Source organism: Lithobates pipiens, unplaced genomic scaffold (assembly GCF_037356315.1).
Source record: "Lithobates pipiens isolate NorthernLeopardFrog02 unplaced genomic scaffold, aLitPip1_a1.2 Scaffold_19, whole genome shotgun sequence".
Classification (NCBI taxonomy): Eukaryota; Metazoa; Chordata; class Amphibia; order Anura; family Ranidae; genus Lithobates; species Lithobates pipiens.
Window position 1 is genome coordinate 173,431,999 of NW_027507764.1, and position 20,521 is coordinate 173,452,519.

The 20,521-nt window shown below is 43.2% G+C and overlaps 1 protein-coding gene across 3 annotated transcripts in view; it reads left to right on the forward strand.

The window, feature by feature from the left end:
• Positions 1-20,521, forward strand: part of SNRK (SNF related kinase) — a 113,216-nt gene that overhangs the window by 77,807 nt on the left and 14,888 nt on the right. For all 3 annotated transcript variants that reach the window (XM_077491477.1, XM_077491476.1, XM_077491478.1), the window contains one exon: positions 5,097-5,238. In XM_077491477.1, coding sequence (XP_077347603.1) covers positions 5,097-5,238 — 142 coding nt within the window. The remainder of the gene's footprint in view (positions 1-5,096; positions 5,239-20,521) is intronic.

A 20,521-nucleotide genomic window follows, 5' to 3' on the forward strand; every position in this document is an offset into this window, starting at 1 on the left:
AGAAGTTTTTTGAGATATTACAATTGACTCTTCAATAGGGATCAAGTCACTGCAGCGACGTTGTAATGTGGTGGTTCATATTGCAGCCTACTGCATAGAACAAGCAGCAGCCCATTCAGTTCACGGAATGGCTGGGGGGCAGAGACTAGAGGTCAGCTGACTAGTGAGGAATGTGGAGGGGGGAGGGAGGCGAGGCTGGAGGAGACCCTATCTACTGATTTTCGGCATAGGTGTCACTGCTACAAGACATTACAAAGACGGAAACACAGTGAGTAACACTACCTGTGATTTATAGTTGCCATTAAAAGTCCCAACTACATCTCAGATCAGCAGATGACCTTAATCAAGAGCACCTAAGTTGGCTGATCAGAACTCCCCGCCAGCACTGCCACTCATCCCAACTCCCTGCCACCAAGGAGTAAGAGAAGGAATAAAAATAGAAAATACATGGAAGGGAGAGGAAAATAGGGGGAGGAACAAAACAAAGGGGAAAGAAAGCATGAGAGAGAACAAGAAACATGGCTAGAGAGAGGGATGGAGGAAAAAAAAACAAGAAATTAGGATAACGAGATATAAAAGGGAATGAAAGGAGAACAAAGAGTGGTACATCCTAAAATGTACCATAAGGGGTTTTAATACTGCACAAGGTGGAAAGGGACTCGGGAGCGCTAAATGTCCATGGGTTAGGGGCGCAAATTACTTGTCTTGCCTTGGGCGCTGAAAACCTACGCTATGAAAATAATTTTAATGTTGGGGGTCCCCACAACTTGGGAAATTTTATCAAGGGGTCACGGCACTTGAAAGGTTGAGAACCACTGCTTTAAAGGTAACTACTGGCCACAAGCACAATGGTATTTGGCAGCTGATTTTTGGGTCCGGTACAGCAGAGGTCGAGACCTAAAATATATGTAAACGAAGGCTTAATGTACACAAGACAGTTTCACAACCTCTCCTGAATGATTGAACTTGACAGATAGTAACCCTTGTTTAAAACATCCGTTTTGCTGCGTTTTGCAAAAACTTAAATGGCCAAAAATGAAAAACGCCTGTAAATGAAGCGAGAGTTACCATGTTTAGCCGCATTTGGTGCTTGAAATGCCTCAACTCTGCTTCTGACCCCCTTTTTTTGCGTTCCAAAAAAAGCCTCTAAACTCAATTGCCTAGAAACTACTGTAAATTACCCTGGTACATGTACTGATAAGATAACCGAGGAGAGTTTAAGAGCAGTTAAACAAAAATGCCCAACTGCTCCTTAACGTCCTTTTACCACCAGCAGTGTACATGAGGCCTAAACATAAACTTCCCTTATATGCTGCTTTTTGGTCTGTTAAATACCATTTAATGTGGTTGTAAAGCGTAAACATTTTTTAATTTAATGCGTTCCTTGCGTTTAAGGTAAACAATGTTTAGAGGTCAGCACCCCCCTTCTTGGCTCCCAGTGTTTTCATTTAAAGCCAGTGGTGGCCCCAAGCCCTGCTGACACAGCAGCAGGGCTCGGGTGTGAGCACACACAAGTGCCCCCATGGGCAGCTGGACGGAGGAGGGGCCAGGAGTGCTGGCGGGGGACCCGAAAAGAGGAGGTTCGCAGCCGCTCTGTGCAATTCAATTACACAGAGCAGGTAAGTATAGATAGATGTATAGATAGATGTTTGTTCAATGAATTTTTTTATTTTATTTACTTTTACAAGATGAGGAAGTGTTGGTCCATGTAACCTGGGACAAATATATCTGATCTTCCCCAGAAACTGATTTGTAGGCAAGATTGGGTACTTGTAGGATCACATTAGAAGTAATGTTTATACAATTAGGTGGACAAAAATAAAAATAAAAAAATTGCAAAATGTATGAAGTCTAAAGGATGCGGATACAGACTTATAAACATCTATGTTGGAAAGGAAATTGTTCCTAAAGTTCTGTGCCAACCATTGAAAATGAGAAAATATTAGAGGTTTTATTAAGTTTTGTGCTGATTAAGCAACAGTAAGCTGACGCAGCCTGTAACCTCTATGGGGGCGTTTGCACACTCTGCACTCTTTGCTGGATATGTGTCAGGCAAAACCAATGATCATTCTAAAATGACAATCACTTGTGTATTGTGACTCATAAAACATACCTCGTAACTCTAAGCCAAAAATGTAATCTAGTGCAGCTTTGTGTTTAGATGTAGTGCATTTGTTTTTCTTTTTTCAGGCCTTTTGCCTTTAGCCGTTGTCGCCTTGTAATCCTTTGACTACTACAATTCTTGCCCTTGGGTGGCTACGCTCACTTACTCCACTGTGTATTTGCATGGAGCTAGGGTTGTCTTTCAGGCTGCTTTCCTAATTTAAATTACAAACAAGTTTTCCACACCATCTCCATTGCATATACTGCTTAAGAAATAGTGAGTCAAAAGACTCGGGGTTATTTACGAAAAGGCAAATCCACGTTGCACTGAAAGTGCACTTGGAAGTGCAGTCGCTCTAAATCTAAGGGGTAGATCTGAAATGAGGGGAAGCTCTGCTGATTTTATCATCCAATCATGTGCAAGCTAAAATGCTGTTTATTTTCCTTGCATGTCCCCCTCAGATCTACAGTGACTTTACTTCCATGTGCACTTGCAGTGCAAAGTGGATTTCCCTTTAGTAAATAACCTCCTTGGTGTCTGTTCACATCAATGCACTCTGCGAGATCGCATGTGATTCACACTGCTGTGCAAATCACGTGCAATGTACGTGTGATGCAATTTCAGCCATACAGATAGTATGGCTGATATCCCATTAGGACCAAACTCAAACATGACATTTTTGGTCTGCACCAGAATCTGATCACGTGGGTGTTCACACCCATACGATCCGATTCTTGTCCAAACTGTCAGTTTGCAGTGCAATATGCGAGCTGATTGAGAGAAGTTTTCCACCCTGTCCCTTTTGACATAATTCAATCAAGCAATTAACTTCTGTTGAGTGGCGACAGCCACACACTAGCCTCTAGCTTGTGTCTTGCATGGACTTGATGTGTGTTCATTTGTGTTGGGTGCTTTGGTTATATGCTTAGGATGTTGAGGATACACCCAAGATGCAGCTGATTTACTGGCATTTTAAAGTGTTACTAAACCCAGTACCCTGTATTCACAATATCTGGTCTCCCACAGTACACAGAACTTGGGAATGCAATTAGTTTAGTAAATATAAACTGCTAAATACCTTTTCTCATCAGCAGTATATAGCAGTCTTGTGACTTCAATTAGTGTCCAGCCAAGCACTGGTTAAAGCTTGGAGGAGGTGTTTTCTGACTGACCTATGAGACTGTAAGACCCCTGACCCTCTGTCTGGACATTGCTGATTGGCCCTGTGCTGATCCCATGCACCCTCCCAAGAAAAAAAAATGCTCTAGCAATACACAAAACTGAGCATGTGCAGCCTGTCTTATTAGGAAATTATTAGGATTCAGTGGAAGGAGGAGAGGATCAGAGAAGACCAGATCAAACAGCCTTTATACACAATACAGAGGATTAAACCCTAGAGTGAATATAGCAAGCATGCTTTACTGCATATACAGACTAATTTTACTGTTGTGGGTTTAGTAACCCTTTAAGGGAAAGTGCATTCATGGATTTGTCCTTGACTGGGTCATTCCCATTACAATAGTGGTTAAGTGTGCACCTGACTCATCGTAGATCTGTTGATGGCACCGAGGAACCCCACCCTCAACAGTAGTGCCTCATGGGCAATCGGTGCACCTCCCACTCAAGGTGCAGATCTGGAGGCTAGAAGTTTTCTGTCTCATCTGCTCAGCTCTTTCCATGAAAGTGTGCCCCCACTTTTGAAGATGGAGATATGTATGTTTATCCTACTGGCTCCTTTGTTAGTTTACCACCTCACAGTTTGGATACTTAGGCTACTCCTTGTGGCTTCTATTCTAGACCCTAGGGCATCTTTTTTTCAGCTGTCCCTCCTTAGACTTTTGGTATTCTTACACTTAATTGTACACTTTCCTTGGTTTGTTCACTTTCCCACCCTGGGATCTGTGATTCTTTTTCTGATAAGGCTCTGTTTCCATATTTAGGTGCTTTCAGCAGCTGATTTAATCACTTACTGATTATGTAGCTTCTCTGTGTCATTGCCTGTGTTCCAGTTTAGGCTGCCCCAGGTTTTGGAGTGGTGTCTGTCTTTGTCTTTTTCTTGCAGTGTCCTTAGTCCTTGCATGCAAGACTAGGGTTGTGCCTCCCTACACTCTGTGCATCAATAGATATCCACAGACCTGTAGCGTGGAATGGCAAGGCACTCCCCTGTTCCTCTCTTCTCCAAAGCACCAGGGTTGTGATTGCTCTGTCCACTGTTGACTCTTTCCTGTAAAGATTAGTGTACTTTCTATGAAATATTTTTTCCATCGAGGGATACTGGTCCTGCCCCTCTGTTGGCTGTCTGTACTGCTTACAAAACTTGTTCACATTAAGAACTTGATGGTTGGACGTCAGGTTATACTGTGAGTGGCTTAACATTTTTTTTTGCCAGTGTCCCGACTTCCTAAGATTTTTGTTCCCTAATGGGATGCACATAACTGCATACGAACAATGAATAAGAGGTTGGAATAGGGTGGTCTGTGGGGTGTCTGTGAGCTGTAAGGAGCATGTGCTTTCTTTGTCACGTTTGAGTATAATTAACATTTTAAGAATGTATTTTTCATCTAAAAGATTACATTGTCAAACTGCGCATTTAACTTCCTCTTTGACAATATAAAATATGCATGCAAGGCTTTAGCAAGAGGAATGTTACGTAGATGTAAGAAGAAATTGGTAAGCTGCTATCGTCATGAAGCCATCTGCCTAAACCACACTGTTCTAACTCATACTGTACCAATTCCATAGACGTTATGCTTGCTTATATGCAACAATACTAACTTGTTGACAGATTATTTAGCAGCCATTATATTTCCCTATTGAATTACCTCTTTTGCTACAAGGTCTTTTCACCACTGATCATCAAATCTTTAGCTATGGAATGTAATTATTCTGAAAAAAGTGTTTCCAGAATTATACACTGGGACATTTTAAGTGTGGTACGTGGAAAGTCATGGCATTATATTGAAATATTGTAATAGAACTGTTTCTTTTTCAGATATTTGGAGCCTGGGTGTAATCCTCTTCATGCTGGTGTGTGGGACTCCTCCATTCCAAGAAGCAAACGACAGCGAGACGTTGACTATGATAATGGACTGTAAATATACTGTACCCAAGCATGTGTCCAAGGAGTGTAAAGAGTAAGTGATGGCTTTCTCTATCACTGTGAGATCATATGAAGGTTAAAATATCAGAGACATGTTTACAGTCATGTACAGTTAAAGCAAATCTGTTCGCTATTCCTAGACTTTTAACCTAAACATCTTCCTTAAAGCAGATATCACATGATGCCTCTTATTATTTTAATTTTGCCCAAACTCTTTTGTGTTCTATTCTGGCATTTTGAACTTGATTGTTATGGCCTTCCCATACACAGCTCAGTACCAAAGTCCCATCCACTATCAGTTTAACCACTTCAATACAGGGCACTTTCACACCCTTCCAGCCCAGGCCAATTTTCAGGTTTCAGCACTGTCGCATTTTGAATGACAATTGCACAACCATGCAACACTGTACTTAAACAAAATTTTTGAGTTGTGATTGGATAGAGCTGATCACGCGGTAAAGAGCCTATGCCATAGGCTCTTTGCCAGGATCGGAGATGTGGTGTGTCAGACTGGCACACCATCGTTCACCACCCTACAGGCCCCCCGTGGCTTAGACGCCCAGTCCGGATAATACAACCACTTTCTGTCCGTCGTTCTGCTATATGGTGGGCGGGAAATGGTTAAAGCAGTGGTGGTTAACTCTCTCATGATATAAGGGCCTTAAGTGTGGCCCACGACTTCACCAAAGGGCTGCATATAATATTCAGTAATTGTAATGCTACAGGAGATTGTCAGACTGTAGGTGTGATGGTCAGGGACTACAGACAGGCTTGTTAAGACCGGGCTCTCTCCAGCATAGAGTCCCAACATTGTACAGGCACAACACTTGGGGTGGGTGGAGGCTGGGGGGAAGAATCAGCAACCCGTTCAATGCTGCCTACCAGCAGCGCCCACCCCTCCGATGCGGCTTCACACACTCGCCCTCAGCTTATTTCCACTCGCCAAATGTGAGCAGGTGGGTGGAATCTTTGAGGGATAGCAACATGTTGAAGAGGACAGTCGCACAAACAAATAAGTAAAAAAATGACATGACTTCCTGAGATCGCTGCTGGCATTGCCTCTTTACAAATTTGTCCTTTTACATTTGTACTCCCTACAAACTCAATAAAAAGTTCTTGTGCCACTTTTGATATTTCTCTTAGGAAGATCCATTATATAAGAAAAAACAAAACAAAAATGGAAAACTCAGAAAAAGTAAGCTACTTAAAAATTAGAAACCAGTCTAAAACATATTCATTTTTTTATTTGTATTTTTTTACACTGGCCTGAGCAAGCACTTTGGTAAGGAAAACACAGACTACAGTAAGTGCTAAACTGCTGCATGTTGGGCACCAGGGGTTTAGAAGCTTGGCAGCCAATAGTGGCACTCAGCTGATAGTGGGAGCTGAGAACTAGAACTCAAGACCCTACTACCTATCCAACCACACCTTTAGCAGTACTTACAATTCTACTTCCTCCTCTCCTCTTCCTTTCTCTATTGGGGTCCCGCAAGGTTCTGTTCTTGGACCTCTCCTATTTTCAATCTACACCTCCTCCCTAGGTCAGCTGAAGGCCTCCCATGGCTTCTAATACCATCATTATGATGACGACACCTAAATCTATTTTTCTACCCCTCAGCTCACTCCCTCAGTCTCCTCATGTATCACTAATTTACTAACAAATATATCAGTCCGGATGTTACACCACTTCCTCAAACGCAATCTATCCAAAACCGAACTTTTTTTTTTTCCTCCACCACGTGCCCCTTCCCCTGATCACTTTGTCAAAATCAATGGCACAATTATCAGCCCATTCCCATATGCCAAGGTCCTAGGTGTAGTCCTGGACTCTGAACTCTCCTTTAAGCCCCACATCCAATCACTGTTCAAATTTTGCCGCCTCAACCTCTGCAAACATCTCCAAAATATTCCCCTTCCTAACCAATTACACAACAAAGCTCTTAATTCACTCCCTGGTCATCTCTCGCTTTGACTACTGTAACTCCCGTCTCATTGGCTTCCGTCTACATAGGCTATATCCCTTAAGTCTGTCATGAATGCTGCTGCCAGACTCATCCACCTTACCAATCGCTCTGTCTGATACTCCTCTGTCAATCCCTCCACTGGCTTCCGCTCACCCAACAAATTCAATTCCGAATGCGAACAACAACTTACAAAGCCATCCACAATTTAGCCCCCAGCTACATCACCAACCTTGTCTCCAAAATACCAACCTAATTGTTCTCTTCCTTCCGCTCAAGTCATCCTGCTCTCTAGCTCACTCTTCACCTCCTCCCATGCTCACCTTCAGGACTTTTCCAGAGCCTCTCCAATATTATGGAAATCCTTACCCCAATCTGTCTTATCTCCTACTCTATTAGCTTTTAGATGATCCCTGAAAACCCTCCTCTTCAGAGAAGCCTATCCTACCCACACCTAACAACTGTATTTTCATTTTCTCTATCGGTTCATCCCCCAGCAGTTATTACCTTAAAGGGGTTGTAAAGCTTTGTTTTTTTTATTTTCTAAATAGGTTCCTTTAAGCTAGTGCATTGTTGGTTTACTTACCTTTTTCCTTCGATTTTTTCCCTTCTAAATGTTTTTTTTCCTTTGTCTGAATTTCTCACTTCCTGTTTCTCCTCATTAAACTTCACACCATCATCCGAGCGGTGTTTAGTCAGCCAGAACAGCTTACTGAAGAGGAACAGGAAGTGAGAAATTCAGACAAAGAAAAAAAAAAAATTTAGAAGGGAAATCGAAGGAATAGGTAAGTGAACCAACAATGCACTAGCTTAAAGGAACCTATTTATAAAATAAAATATGAACCTTTGCAACCCCTTTAAATTTCACTTGACCATTCCGTCTAGACTGTAAGCGTTAACAAGCAGGGCTCTCCGATTCCTATTGTATTGAATTCTATTGTAATTCTACTCTCTGCCCTCATGTTGTAAAGCGCTGCGCAAGCTGTTGGCTCTATATAAATCCTATATAATAGTAATACTAGGCTTGGGCAACTCCAGGCGCACAGCACAGGGTTTTCAGCTTCATGGTCCATGGTGGCGTTCAATACTTTGAACATTATGGTCAGTTGATTCTTTAAACATCTGCTTCAGTGATGCATGCTTTTGTTCATGGATGATTGATGCTGACTATTAGTCTGTCTCCACGTGTGTGCTAGGTGTAATCCGGGAGTCTGAACTCGCCTTTTAGCCGAACATCCAATCGCTGTCTAAATCTTGCCGCATCATCCTCTGTTACATCTCCAAAATACACCCTTTTTTAAACCAAAGATGCCACAAAGCTTGTAATTCAATCCCTAGTTATCTATCGCCTCAACTACTGAAACTCCCTCCTCCTTGTATTACCTTTTACATAGGCTATTTTCCCTTCAGTCCATCATGAATTCTGCTGCCAGTCTCATCTGCTATTTTAAGTGTCTGCTACAAACTCTCCACCGATCCCTCCATGATGGAACGTGCCACACTCCGCTTAAGGGTTTCCGTCAGTATAACGCTTCCTAGGCTCTGGAGAATGAGACCAGTGGATCTGGCTAAGTTACCCAAGAGAACCAGGCAACAGCAGTTATGGAGTACACCAGAAATAAAACTGTTTATTAGAACAAGAATACAGTCTTATATACACTTGAGTAAGAGATTCCCCCGTCCTGATCATATTACCCTAACAAATCAACTGTAACAAGAAACATAAATTAACATGAGCTAATTAACAGATCATTTAACCAGCCTAGGTGACACAGAGGTTTGACCTTTCAGGTCAGCCGTGCTGTCTTCCAGCTCAGAAGACAAAATCCACATAAGTATAAATACAGGACACCTTCACACGATAGCAGAAGCCCACCAGTAGCAGACTATCCGTCTCCTACATTGTATAGAGGCCAATGTGATGTGTTTTAATTAACATGTATAGTTCAGAATTAAACAAAGCAGGAATAGTCTTTGTATATTTCCTGGGTGATATTGTGCATAAATATTACTGTTCCATTTTAAGTAATCCAAGCCACATTCTCAATGTCCATAATTTTTTGCCCCTAATACAGAGAGTAACTTAGACATAGGAGGTGCATGGGGAGCTGAAACAAGGGTTTCCCAGCCACTCCAAGGGATTCTGGGTTCCACCAACCTCCCCCCCCCCCGCGCCAAAGTGACTCCTGTCACACCCTCCATTGCCTCTCCTCCCCCAACGAGTACAATTCAAAATATTAGCGACAACTTATAAAGCCATCCACAACTTTTCCCCCATCACTAACCTTGTCTCAAAATACCAACCAGATCATTCTTTGTTCTTCCCAATGCCCCCTGCTCTCTAGCTCCCTTGTCATCTCCTCACATTCTTGCCTCCAGGACTTCTCCAGAGCCTCTCTAATCCTCTGGCACTCCCTACCCCAATCTGTCCAACTTGTGATCCTTGAAAACCCTCCTCTTTAGAGAAGCCCCCCTCCAACTAACAATTTTTATTTTCTCCATCAGCTCTTCCCCCACAGGTTTTTTTTTTTTTGTATCACTTGACTCTCCCTTTTAGATTGTATGCTATGAGACGGGCCCTCTCATTCCTCTTGTACCTAATTGTATTGTAACTGTATGTCTGCTCTCATGTTGTAAAGCACTGTGCAAATTGGTATATATGTGTGCTATATATATAAATCCTGTATTATATTATACTGTGCATCCCACAGTTCTGCAGTAGTTTTATAATTGTCACTGGCCTTTGCATTCTCAGGTGCTTAGTGTAGGTGCCATCAATCCTCCTCAATTATACATTTCCATCATCCCTTGCATAAGAGCATATATTACATTTTCAACTTGAAAGTTGCGAAATTATTGTGGCTGAAATATAGGAAAAAGCTGCAGGAAATGATCTTGTCTATGTTCTCTTGTATTCAGCCAGTGTTGCCCCCAGTGATGCAGCCAGTGTTGCCCCCAGTGATGCCCCCCCAGTGATTCAGCCAGCGATGCCCCCCCAGTGATCAGCCAGCGATGCCCCCCCCAGCGATTCAGCCAGCGATGCCCCCCCCAGCGATTCAGCCAGCGATGCCCCCCCCCCCCAGCGATTCAGCCAGCGATGCCCCCACAGTGATTCAGCCAGCGATGCCCCTCTGCAGTGAAGAGAGCTGTCTGGTTGAATAGAGCGCCGGGAACATCACAGCTTTAATTTCAATAGCTGTGTTCCCCGTCGCGCGCCGTCACACACAGCCCCTCCCCCTTGTCCGGGGAACTTTGATAGACAGATCACCTGTCCAGACAGTGATCTGTCTATCAAAGTTCCCCGGACAAGGGGGAGGGGCTGTGTGTGACGGCGCGCGTCGGGGAACACACAGCTATTGAAATTAAAGCTGTGATGTTCCCGGCGCTCTATTCAACCAGACGGCTCTCTTCACTGCAGAGGGGCATCGCTGGCTGAATCAGTCCTGCTCTATTCACCCCCATCATGGGCGGCACCAGGGTCGGGGGCGGAGTTCATTTTCGGCTCAATTATCGGGCGTTTTTTTCCTTTCTGCAAATTGCCGAAAAGGGCATTTTCGGCCGATATGTTTCAGAGGCCGAAATTTCGGTGCATCCCTAAATCATGGTATATATAAAATCATATGCAAAGTGATTGGAGGGAAACTTCAGAATGGCAAAGATGTTTTTATTACAACTTATGTGAGCTGACTGCAGTTCCTATTTAAATAAATATTTCCCTGCTTGTTTAAATGTTTTCACAATATAAACAGGTGAACCACTTAAGGGCCGGTTCACACAGCGGGCGATGCGAGGCGACACGACTCGCCTCGCCTCGCTCCCGCAAGTCGCCCCCGTTCTGTACAATGGAACAGTTCTGAGAGGAGCGACTCGAGTCGCTCCGACTCAGAAAAAAGGTTCCTGTACTACTTCTGGGCGACTTCGGGGGCGACTTACATTGACTTCTATACAGAAGTCCTCTGCAAGTCGCCGCTGAGGTCGCCGCAGGTCGCGGCGAGGCAAGTCGGAGACGCCTCGCCGCGCCTGCAGTGTGAACCGGCCCTAAGTAGAAACTGCTAAATGTTTTATAGAAATTATAAATATTGTTTAAAGCGGAGTTCCACCCACCCCATGAAAAATTAAGTCAGCAGCTACAATCACTGCAGCTGCTGAATTTTAATATATAGACCCTTACCTGTCCAGGGAGCCCGCAATGTCAACACCACAGCCAATCTTTTGAATCGGCTCTCAAGTGCAGCCACCGCCATTTCCGATAAGGGAACCCAGCAGTGAAGCCTTTTGGCTTCACAGCCAGTTCCCTACTGCACATGCGCGCTGCGCTTTCTCATTGCCACTGGGGGGGGGGGGGTCCCTGAATCTCTGAGAAACAGAGCCGTGGTCCCGTCTCCCGGAAGTAGGGACAGGGATCTGTCAAAAACGGGTCCCCCTCCCCCCTGAAAGGTGCCAGATGTAGCATCAGAGGAGATGAACAATAGATATATACATGGGGGAAAAATTTAACCGCTTACTTATTTTTCCCTCCCATGTATATATCTATTGCATATGCAGAGAATTGTGAGCTGTACATTTATGTTCCTTCTATGAAAAAATGGTAACAAAAAAAGGCTTTGACAAGGCAAGGAAAAAGCGAGTACTAAAGCAGAGTTCCACACAAGTGGAACTTCCGCTTGTTCATCTCCTCTGATGCCACATCTGGCACCTTTCAGGGGGGAAGGGGATCCGTTTTTGACAGATCTCCATCCCTACTTCGGGGAGACAGGACTGCGGCTCTGTTTCTCAGAGATTCTGGACCACCCCCCCTTCCTCCGTGCCATTTAGAAAGCTCAGCGCGCATGTGCAGTAGGGAAGTCAAAAGGCTTCACTGCTGGGTTCCCTTATCGGCGATGGCGGCGACTGCACCTGACAGCTGATTTGAAGATCAGCTGTGGTGCCGACATTGCGGGCTCCCTGCACAGGTAAAGGTCTATATATTAAAAGTCAGCGGCTGCAGTGATTGTAGCTGCTGACTTAATTTTTCATGGGGTGGGTGGACCTCCGCTTTAAACAATATTTATCATTTCTATAAAACATTTAGCAGTTTATATTGTTAAAACATTTAAACAAGCAGGGAAGTATTAACTTAAAGAGGGACTGCAGTCTGCTCACATAATTTGTAATAAAAACATCTTTGGCTATTCTGAAGTTTCCCTCCAATCACTTTGCATATAATTTTATATATACCGTGATTCTGTACTTGCCAAATATGCTGCAGAAATCTCCCTCCACCAAGTCTGGCTGCAGCCATTTTAATTGTGGGCAGCTGAAGCTGCTGCCTGTTTACTTCCTATATTTACACCCCTTTTTTCTTCTTTTTATTTTTTTTCAAGAATAATACAAATAAAAAATAAAAAATCTTTTATATACCTGCGTTGTGCAATGGTTTTCCACAGAATGTCCCTGTTATGACTAATTTCTGATTGGGACTCTAAAACAAAGTTAATACTGCAGCTGAAGCAACAGATTCACAGGACTCAATCACTGTGTTTAAAACGTCCGTTCCGTGTCAAAATGTATTATTACATGTTATTTTATACATAGATAAGAAAGGGGTGGTGTGAGATGTTATTAAAAACTAACAAATAGAAATATGTTATTAAAAGATAACAAATAGAAATATATTATTAAAAGCTAGCGAATAGAACAATTGCAAAAGTAAAACCTTGAGAAGGGAGGGGGAGTAGAGAGTGTTTAGTAGATGTGCCTGTATGTTAGGTGAAGGTTACAGAACACATTTCAACAGTGATTACAAAATGGAGTCTCTTGTGCTTAAATGAACAGTACAGTGAATGTCCATGTAATTTCCCTCCTTTTGTTTATTTGACACCATTCTTCTCCACGTTACATTCAGCCGATTGCTGGTAACTCCTGTTACATCGGCGCAGAGAGACGGCGTCCTGTTCAGCTCTCTCCTAACTTTCTCACCATAATGGGTTCATCAGGGCTGGTGGACTATTTGTCGTAACAGAGGAATAGCCTGATGAGGAAGTAAATAACAAATATGAGAAATAGGAACATCACAATGTAAGTGCCTAGTTTCTGTAACCATGTTGCTATGCCATATAACAAGTCACCAAAACCTCCTAAACCCTTAAATGGGTTCCATCCATCTTTAGCAATATCTCTGGCCTTATTCTTTAGTGTTATCTTAGTAAGATGCCCTTTAATAATGTCCTCATTATCAGAAATGTATATACAACAGTCAGTGAGAAATACCTCACACATCCCACCTTGAGCTGCAGTGAGATCATTTAGCGTTAATCTGTGCTCTAATACTACTTTTTTAATCTGAGCCATTTCTTCACTTAATAAACCTATATCATTGGTAGTAAGGTTAGTAATCTCATCTACAATTCTAGTGTAATTTATTATTTCCATTGCTTCAATTCCCCATCCTGTCCATGAAGGGAACCATGACCATGCCATGTCACCTTCAGTGAACAGCTCTCTTCTGAACACTAAAGGGTATTCCGGACTTTGATCTGGTCTCACTGTATCTTTGCGAACAGCCAAAGCAGGTGCTAACTTCCCAATAAAACATGTACCTGTAACATTAGTAGGAAGCCAGGTGTAAGCTTTATTTCCACATATATATTATAACCCTCTACGTATGGACGGTATGCCTGCGCCTAAAAAACTGGAATCGATAACATGGAATCTCAGGTAACCGATATTTTCACATATTGGGAACTGTGAGCAATTTGTACTATAAAGGGTTCTATTTAGTTCTGGATCTGGGATATAATAATATTGGCCATGGATTCCTCCATAAACTGTAATCTTTGCTCCAGTGCAATCTGAATTGGCAACCCGTGTACATTTAGTGTTAAACGGCATGTAATGTTTAAACACATCTGTGGAGTATCTAGCTGTTTTGAAACCATCAAAGTTACTGATCTGTGCTCATTAGCTGTGGAGGCTACGTATGAGCCATTTATTCTGGTCCTGTTTAGATCAGTGAATTTGAGAGGCATTGCGATCATGGGTATTGTTCCTGTTTGGGATGTAAGTGAGAACACACCCAGCAGTCACTAGCGTTGCTATGGGTTGCATACAATTTTAACATTTGGATGAAAGGGTTATTTTTCCATGTCTCAGTTCTCACAAACAACAAAAAGAACAGGAACAACATTTTTTTCAAAGGATATCATCACTTTCCTTCCAACTTGACAGCGGAACCGGTTGTCAAAAGCACCAAATGTGGTCCGTCAAATTTTGGTTCTAGTGGCATTCTGACGTGTCGCTTGACCACCACCCAGTCACCTGGTTGGATTCTGTGAATTCCTGAAACAGAATCTGGGTCAGGTATAGATTTTTAAACACCTTCATGTATTTTATTCAAATTCTTTGCAAAATCTGAACATACAGACTAGAGTGAGAAGCCTGCAACTGTTGGGGAAAATATAGCCCTGTTTTGGGTGGCCCCCCAAATAAAATCTCATAGGGTGACAGCCCATGTGGTTGTTTAGGGGTAGTTCGTACAGAATATAGGGCTAATGGCAAAGCTTCCACCCATCCTTTTCCTGTATCTGCTTTAGTTTTTGCACATCTGTTTTTCAAAATTCCGTTACGTCTCTCAACTTTACCACTACTTTGTGGAGGATAAGGTATATGGAAAGCTTGCTGTATGTGAAGGGCTTCCATTACCTCTTTCATTACTTCCCCAGTAAAATGGGTTCATCTGTCACTCTCAATAGTTTCAAGAACTCCATATCTACAAACTATTTCATTCAAAATTTTCTTTGCTGTTGTTTTTGCATTTGCTTTAGCTACCGGCCAGCACTCTGGCCAACTTGAGAACATGTCAATACAAACTAAAGCGTACTCATAGATGCCTATTCTGGGCATCTGAATGTAGTCTATTTGAATTCTTTGGAAAGGGAAATCTGGCTTAGGAGAATGCTTTTGGGGAACATAGACAGGCCTCCCTGCATTCTACAGAGTACAAGTGAGACATGAAGCACAAAACCTGGCTGCAAATGCACTAAATCCAGGTGCTATCCAATAGCAGTCAGTAAGTGCCACCATCGCACCCTTAGCAAGATGACTGACGCCATGTGCCAGTTGTGCTAAAACTGGGTACTAACTCCTGGGTAGACACCACCTGTTGTCAGCGCTCCACAGGCCCTGCTGATTTTGGGTAGCATTACATTTGATCCACTTATCCTTCTCTTCATCAGGGGCCTGGTTCTGCAACTGCAACCTGGGCAACCCCTACAGTGGGTGTGACTCCAAATGCCATAAGGGCAGCATCCTTTGCCACTTGGTCCACTAAAGCGTTTCCTCTGGCTGTCATGTCATTTCCCCTTGCATGCCCTTTTACCTTCAAGATGGCAACTTCTGCTGGTTTCTGAAAGGCCTCAAATAGCCGCTCTAGAGTTTTGCATGTCTCACTGGCTTCCCTGCACAGGAAATTCCGTGCTTTCCAAATAGGCCCAAAATCGTGAGCGATTCCAAATGCATATTTGCTGTCAGTGTAAATGTTTCCCCTTTGATTCCCTAGGAGATGACATGCTTTGACTTCCTGTGCTGACATCTGGGGTGTCAATGCTTCTTGATGTAAAATGGTGTCTGTAGTGGTTACAGAAAATCCTGTGTGTGGCTGACCATCATCAGTGTAAAATCTGGAACCATCTACAAATAAGTGTGTGTCACAATCTGATAAAGGCTCATCTTTTGCTGGTGTGACAGAGGCCCTTTCTACCTCCATCAGAGCCATACAATCATGAGAAACTCTCAGGTTCCACATCGGTGCCATTTGTTGCATCTTCCTCATCAATTATAGGAAGAAGAGTAGCCGGATTTAAAGTAACACATTATTTGATTGTTAAATTTGATGGAGCAAAAAGAGCAGACTGGTACTTGTCAAATCTACTCGCAGACACATGTCTGGTATTTACTTGATTCATGATTTCCTGTACTGCATGTGGCACATACAGGATCAGAGCAGAATCTAGTGCAAGCTCAGTTACTTTGTCTAGCAGCAAACTGCAGGCTGCTATGGCTCGCATATAACTGGGGGAGCCTTTGATGACAGGGTCTAATAAGACTGATACATACATCACAGGCCTCTGTCTCCATGTAGCTGGGTGAGTACACCTGCAGCAAATCCATTGACTTCATGACAGAACAACGAGAAAGTCTTGGTATAGTCAGGAAGTCATATGGCGGGAGCTTCAGACAAAATTTTAATAAGCTCCTTCATCTGCAGATCATTGTCCCATGTGAGTTTGAAAGGGTTTCTAGTGGTAGCCTCATATAAAGGAGCCATAAGTTCTGATGCATTTGGAATCCAGTCCCTACAATATCCCACTAACCCCAGGAAGGCACGTAGTTGCCGTACATTTCTTGGCTTTTCAAAATTTTGTAGAGTTTTAACTCTATCTGGGGTTAGGTGACGGATTCCATGTGAAATGCAGTGACCCAGGAAGATCACTTTCTCTTGGCAGTATTGTAGCTTATCTTTTCTAACTTTGTTGTTACTGTTATAGAGAAACATGAGAAGGCTTACTGTTTCTCTGCTACAAATGTCCTTTGTATTGGAACAAATAAACAAATCGTCTATGTACTGAAGCAAGACTGTGTTTGGGTGTGAGGGGGAACATTGGTCCAATACTTGCTTTAACACAGTGTTATATTCAGAGGGGCTACTCACACAGCCTTGGAGCAGTCTTGTCCCCTGATGCCTCCTCTTTCCCTTGCTTAGCATTCATAAATTCAGCAGGTCTGGTTTGTCCATATATTTGGGGCAATTTTTCCTTCAATTTCTCACAAACCTCCCTTCCACTAACCATCTTACCTAGATTTTTGACGTCTACACCACATTCTTTAAGTATATAGCCAGACATGTTGCTTCCCACTGCTTTAATAAGAAGCAGCAGAAGCCTCATATGCTTCCTGTGCAGCTCTAAGTTTGTTTGCAAACCCAATTGGATTCTTTCTAGGATCTCCCAATCCCTCTAATATGGATCTCGTATATTGGGGACTAAAAGGTACATGCCATTTAATTTGAGACTTACTGTCAACAGCATTACCTTCAAAAACAAACTGGGTTCTGACAGGATAAACTGCAACAGATTGCTCTGTGACCGGGGCAGAAGGGGCGGCATCTCCCTTTCTCTCTATCTTGCTGCCACAATTTTGAAACGATGGTTTGCTCCGGAAGTTCAGACTCTATCTCTCTTTCTCTGGCCAAAGCCTTAAGTTCATAGAGATCTAGTTTTTTTCATATGTGCCTTTGGATTTATGACGATCATCTGCTTCTAGGATATGAGCCAAATCCCTCTTTGTAGGTTGATATGGGGCTGGTAAACCTCTGCTCTCTACTATATCGCCCAGCTCATTTTTTGTGTGTTTCATGTCATCTAATTCTTTAGCTTTTGTACATGGACCCCTTAAAGCCAAATTGGCAACCACATAAGGTGGGGGGTGGTCCTCTATAGAGTCTTCTGGCCAAACTTAGTAAATTTGGGCAGTACTTTTATTATACATCTCCATCAAGCCAGTTTGATTTGATACTTTAGCTTCTGTCTCCCATGTGCAAGCTATTCTCCACGTTCCTTCACTGCACAGTAGTGGGCCATAATCGTGCAGAAAAGTTTGCCATACTTGTAAATCAAAAGTCACTTCAGATTTTAAAGGTTTAGCTGTTCCCTTTGTCCATTCTACCCATTTATCTAGGGGCTCTGTATAGGCGGAACCGTACCTTCGGTTCATATATTCTCTAGCGCTCATCTTGCGCTGGGCATTTTCTGAAGGCCTCTCTCCCTTCATTCCCTTAATTTAATGCCCATAATGACTGGCCAGTCTTCTCTACTTGTGCCTATACCCTCTTACCTCTAAAAAAAAAAAATAGTACAGCAAATCTGCAGATTTACAAGAATAGTCTCCACTTATCTACGTGGATAGAAGGGGTTTATGACAATAGACAAAACACTCATTAACAGACCCTCCTCCTCTCTTCTCTTCTCTGTGAGTTTTATCTGACCCAGGTCGCCCACAAGGAGTCAATGCAGGGAACTGCAGAGGATTCTCCCTATCCATACACAGTCCAACCCGTGAAGGGGGACACGAACACATTCTCTCACACACACATTCTCTCACACACACATTCTCTCACACACACATTCTCTCACACACACATTCTCTCACACACACATTCTCTCACACACACATTCTCTCACACACACATTCTCTCACACACACATTCTCTCACACACACATTCTCTCACACACACATTCTCTCACACACACATTCTCTCACACACACATTCTCTCACACACACATTCTCTCACACACACATTCTCTCACACACACATTCTCTCACACACACATTCTCTCACACACACACACACACACACACACACACACACACACACACACACACACACACACACACACACACACACACGTTACCCAACCAGAAAGGTCCGAGAGTGGTCTGGTTTCCTTGAGAACTGACAGGATACATAGGAAAGGCAGAAATATAGCAAGCTTAGGGACAGCTTACCTAGCCGGCATTTAGATGTCTGCGTTCCCGATGATCTCGATCAAAGCGCGGTTCCTTCTGGAAACTCTGCCAACCTCCTCATATCTGACTCGCCAAATTGTTATGACTAATTTCTGATTGGGACTCTAAAATAAAGTTAATACTGCAGCTGCAGGAACAGATTCACAGGACTCAATCACTGTGTTTAAAATGTCCGTTCAGTGTCAAAATGTATTATTACATGTTATTTTATACATGGAAAGAGAGGGTGGTGTGAGATGTTATTAAAAACTAACAAATAGAAATATATTATTTAAAAGCTATCGAATAGAACAATTGCAAAAGTAAAACATTGAGAAGGGAGGGGGGAGTAGAGAGTGTTTAGTAGGAGATGTGTCTGTGTGTTAGGTGAAGGTTACAAAACACGTTTCAACAGTGAGAACAAAATGGAGTCTCTTGTGCTTAAATGAACAGTACAGTGAATGTCCATGTCATCCCCAAACCTCCTCTCCTGGAGTTTCCCGCCAGAGATTTTGGCTTCTCCTCTTCGAGTACCCTCATAGCAAGCCACTTGCTTGTTTTGGGGCACTCATGCGGGCGTGACCCTGAGCCAAGCTGTGTGTGTTCATAGACACACACAGCACGGCCCAAACCCTGCCCCCCACTCCCTTCTTACAGAACTTGACTAGCAAATGGCTCATGCTTCTGCCGAGTCTCTTGTCACAAGAGAGAGAAAGGAGAAGAGCTGCTGCAGACTAGCATATCGCTGGATCTAGATCAGGCTCGGGTAACTGTTTTAAGTAGGGGGTTTTAAAATAATTGTTTAATCGATGCATCGCGATTCAGCCTTTAAATAGCTAAATCGCGATTGCACCTATGGCCTCATTCTGGCGAGCCTCTGTTGGAGTCCTCCCTCCCTCCCTCCTCTCCGACTTTATCTTGCTAAACTTGCATCTGAAATGCCCAGGGCGGCAGCTCACCAGTGCCTGAATGGATCATACACAGAGGACATCTTCCGCTGTGTCACGGAGCTTTGATCTGAATATCCCAGTGATGTATCAGATGGTGTCCCCCATCACATAACGTCCATCCTGTACTGCACTTGCATGGTACGGGGGACAATGAGAAGCCGAACATCTCCGAAGATAAACAGCGCCTGCACAGTGAGTCCAGGTTCAAGCCCCACCATCCAAGTGGACATAGTTAGAAAAAAAAAGAGCCGAGAGAAGCGAGGGCGTGCTCGAAGCGTGGCGAGCGAGGCAAGCCCACGAGGGGCCCTGTTACTATGAGCAACCATATGTCCACTTGGATGGTGGGGCTTCAACCTGGACTCGGTGCGCAGGCGCCGTTTATCTTTGGAGATGTTCGGCTTCTCCACGCAGTACGGGCCGGACACTATTTGATAGGCGGACACTTTTTGTCAGAACACCGGCACGCCCGTCGTAGTTCTTCCTCCTCCCTCCCTCCTCCAGTGGCCACTGTAACAATGTCCCATTGATGGGGCACAGTGAGGCTGCATTTGCTGGGCACTGGTGAGGCTGCACTGATAGGTTTTTGATAAGAAAAATGGGCAGTAATCGTGATTCATCGTGTAATCGAATCGTGAGACCAGTGAAGATGCGCAGCTCTAGTTTAGTGGGGAATGGGGGGGCAGCTTTTAAAAGTGGTGTTTTTTTTTTTTTTTTTTAACCTTAATACAGAGAATGCATTAATGATAACTACCTTTATGCTTTATAACCACTTTAAAATATAATTCTTGTGTTTTAATCTGTTTCACTAGTTGTAACTTATATTAGACATTCCGCTAGTCTGTTTTTTATATATTTGTCAAAAC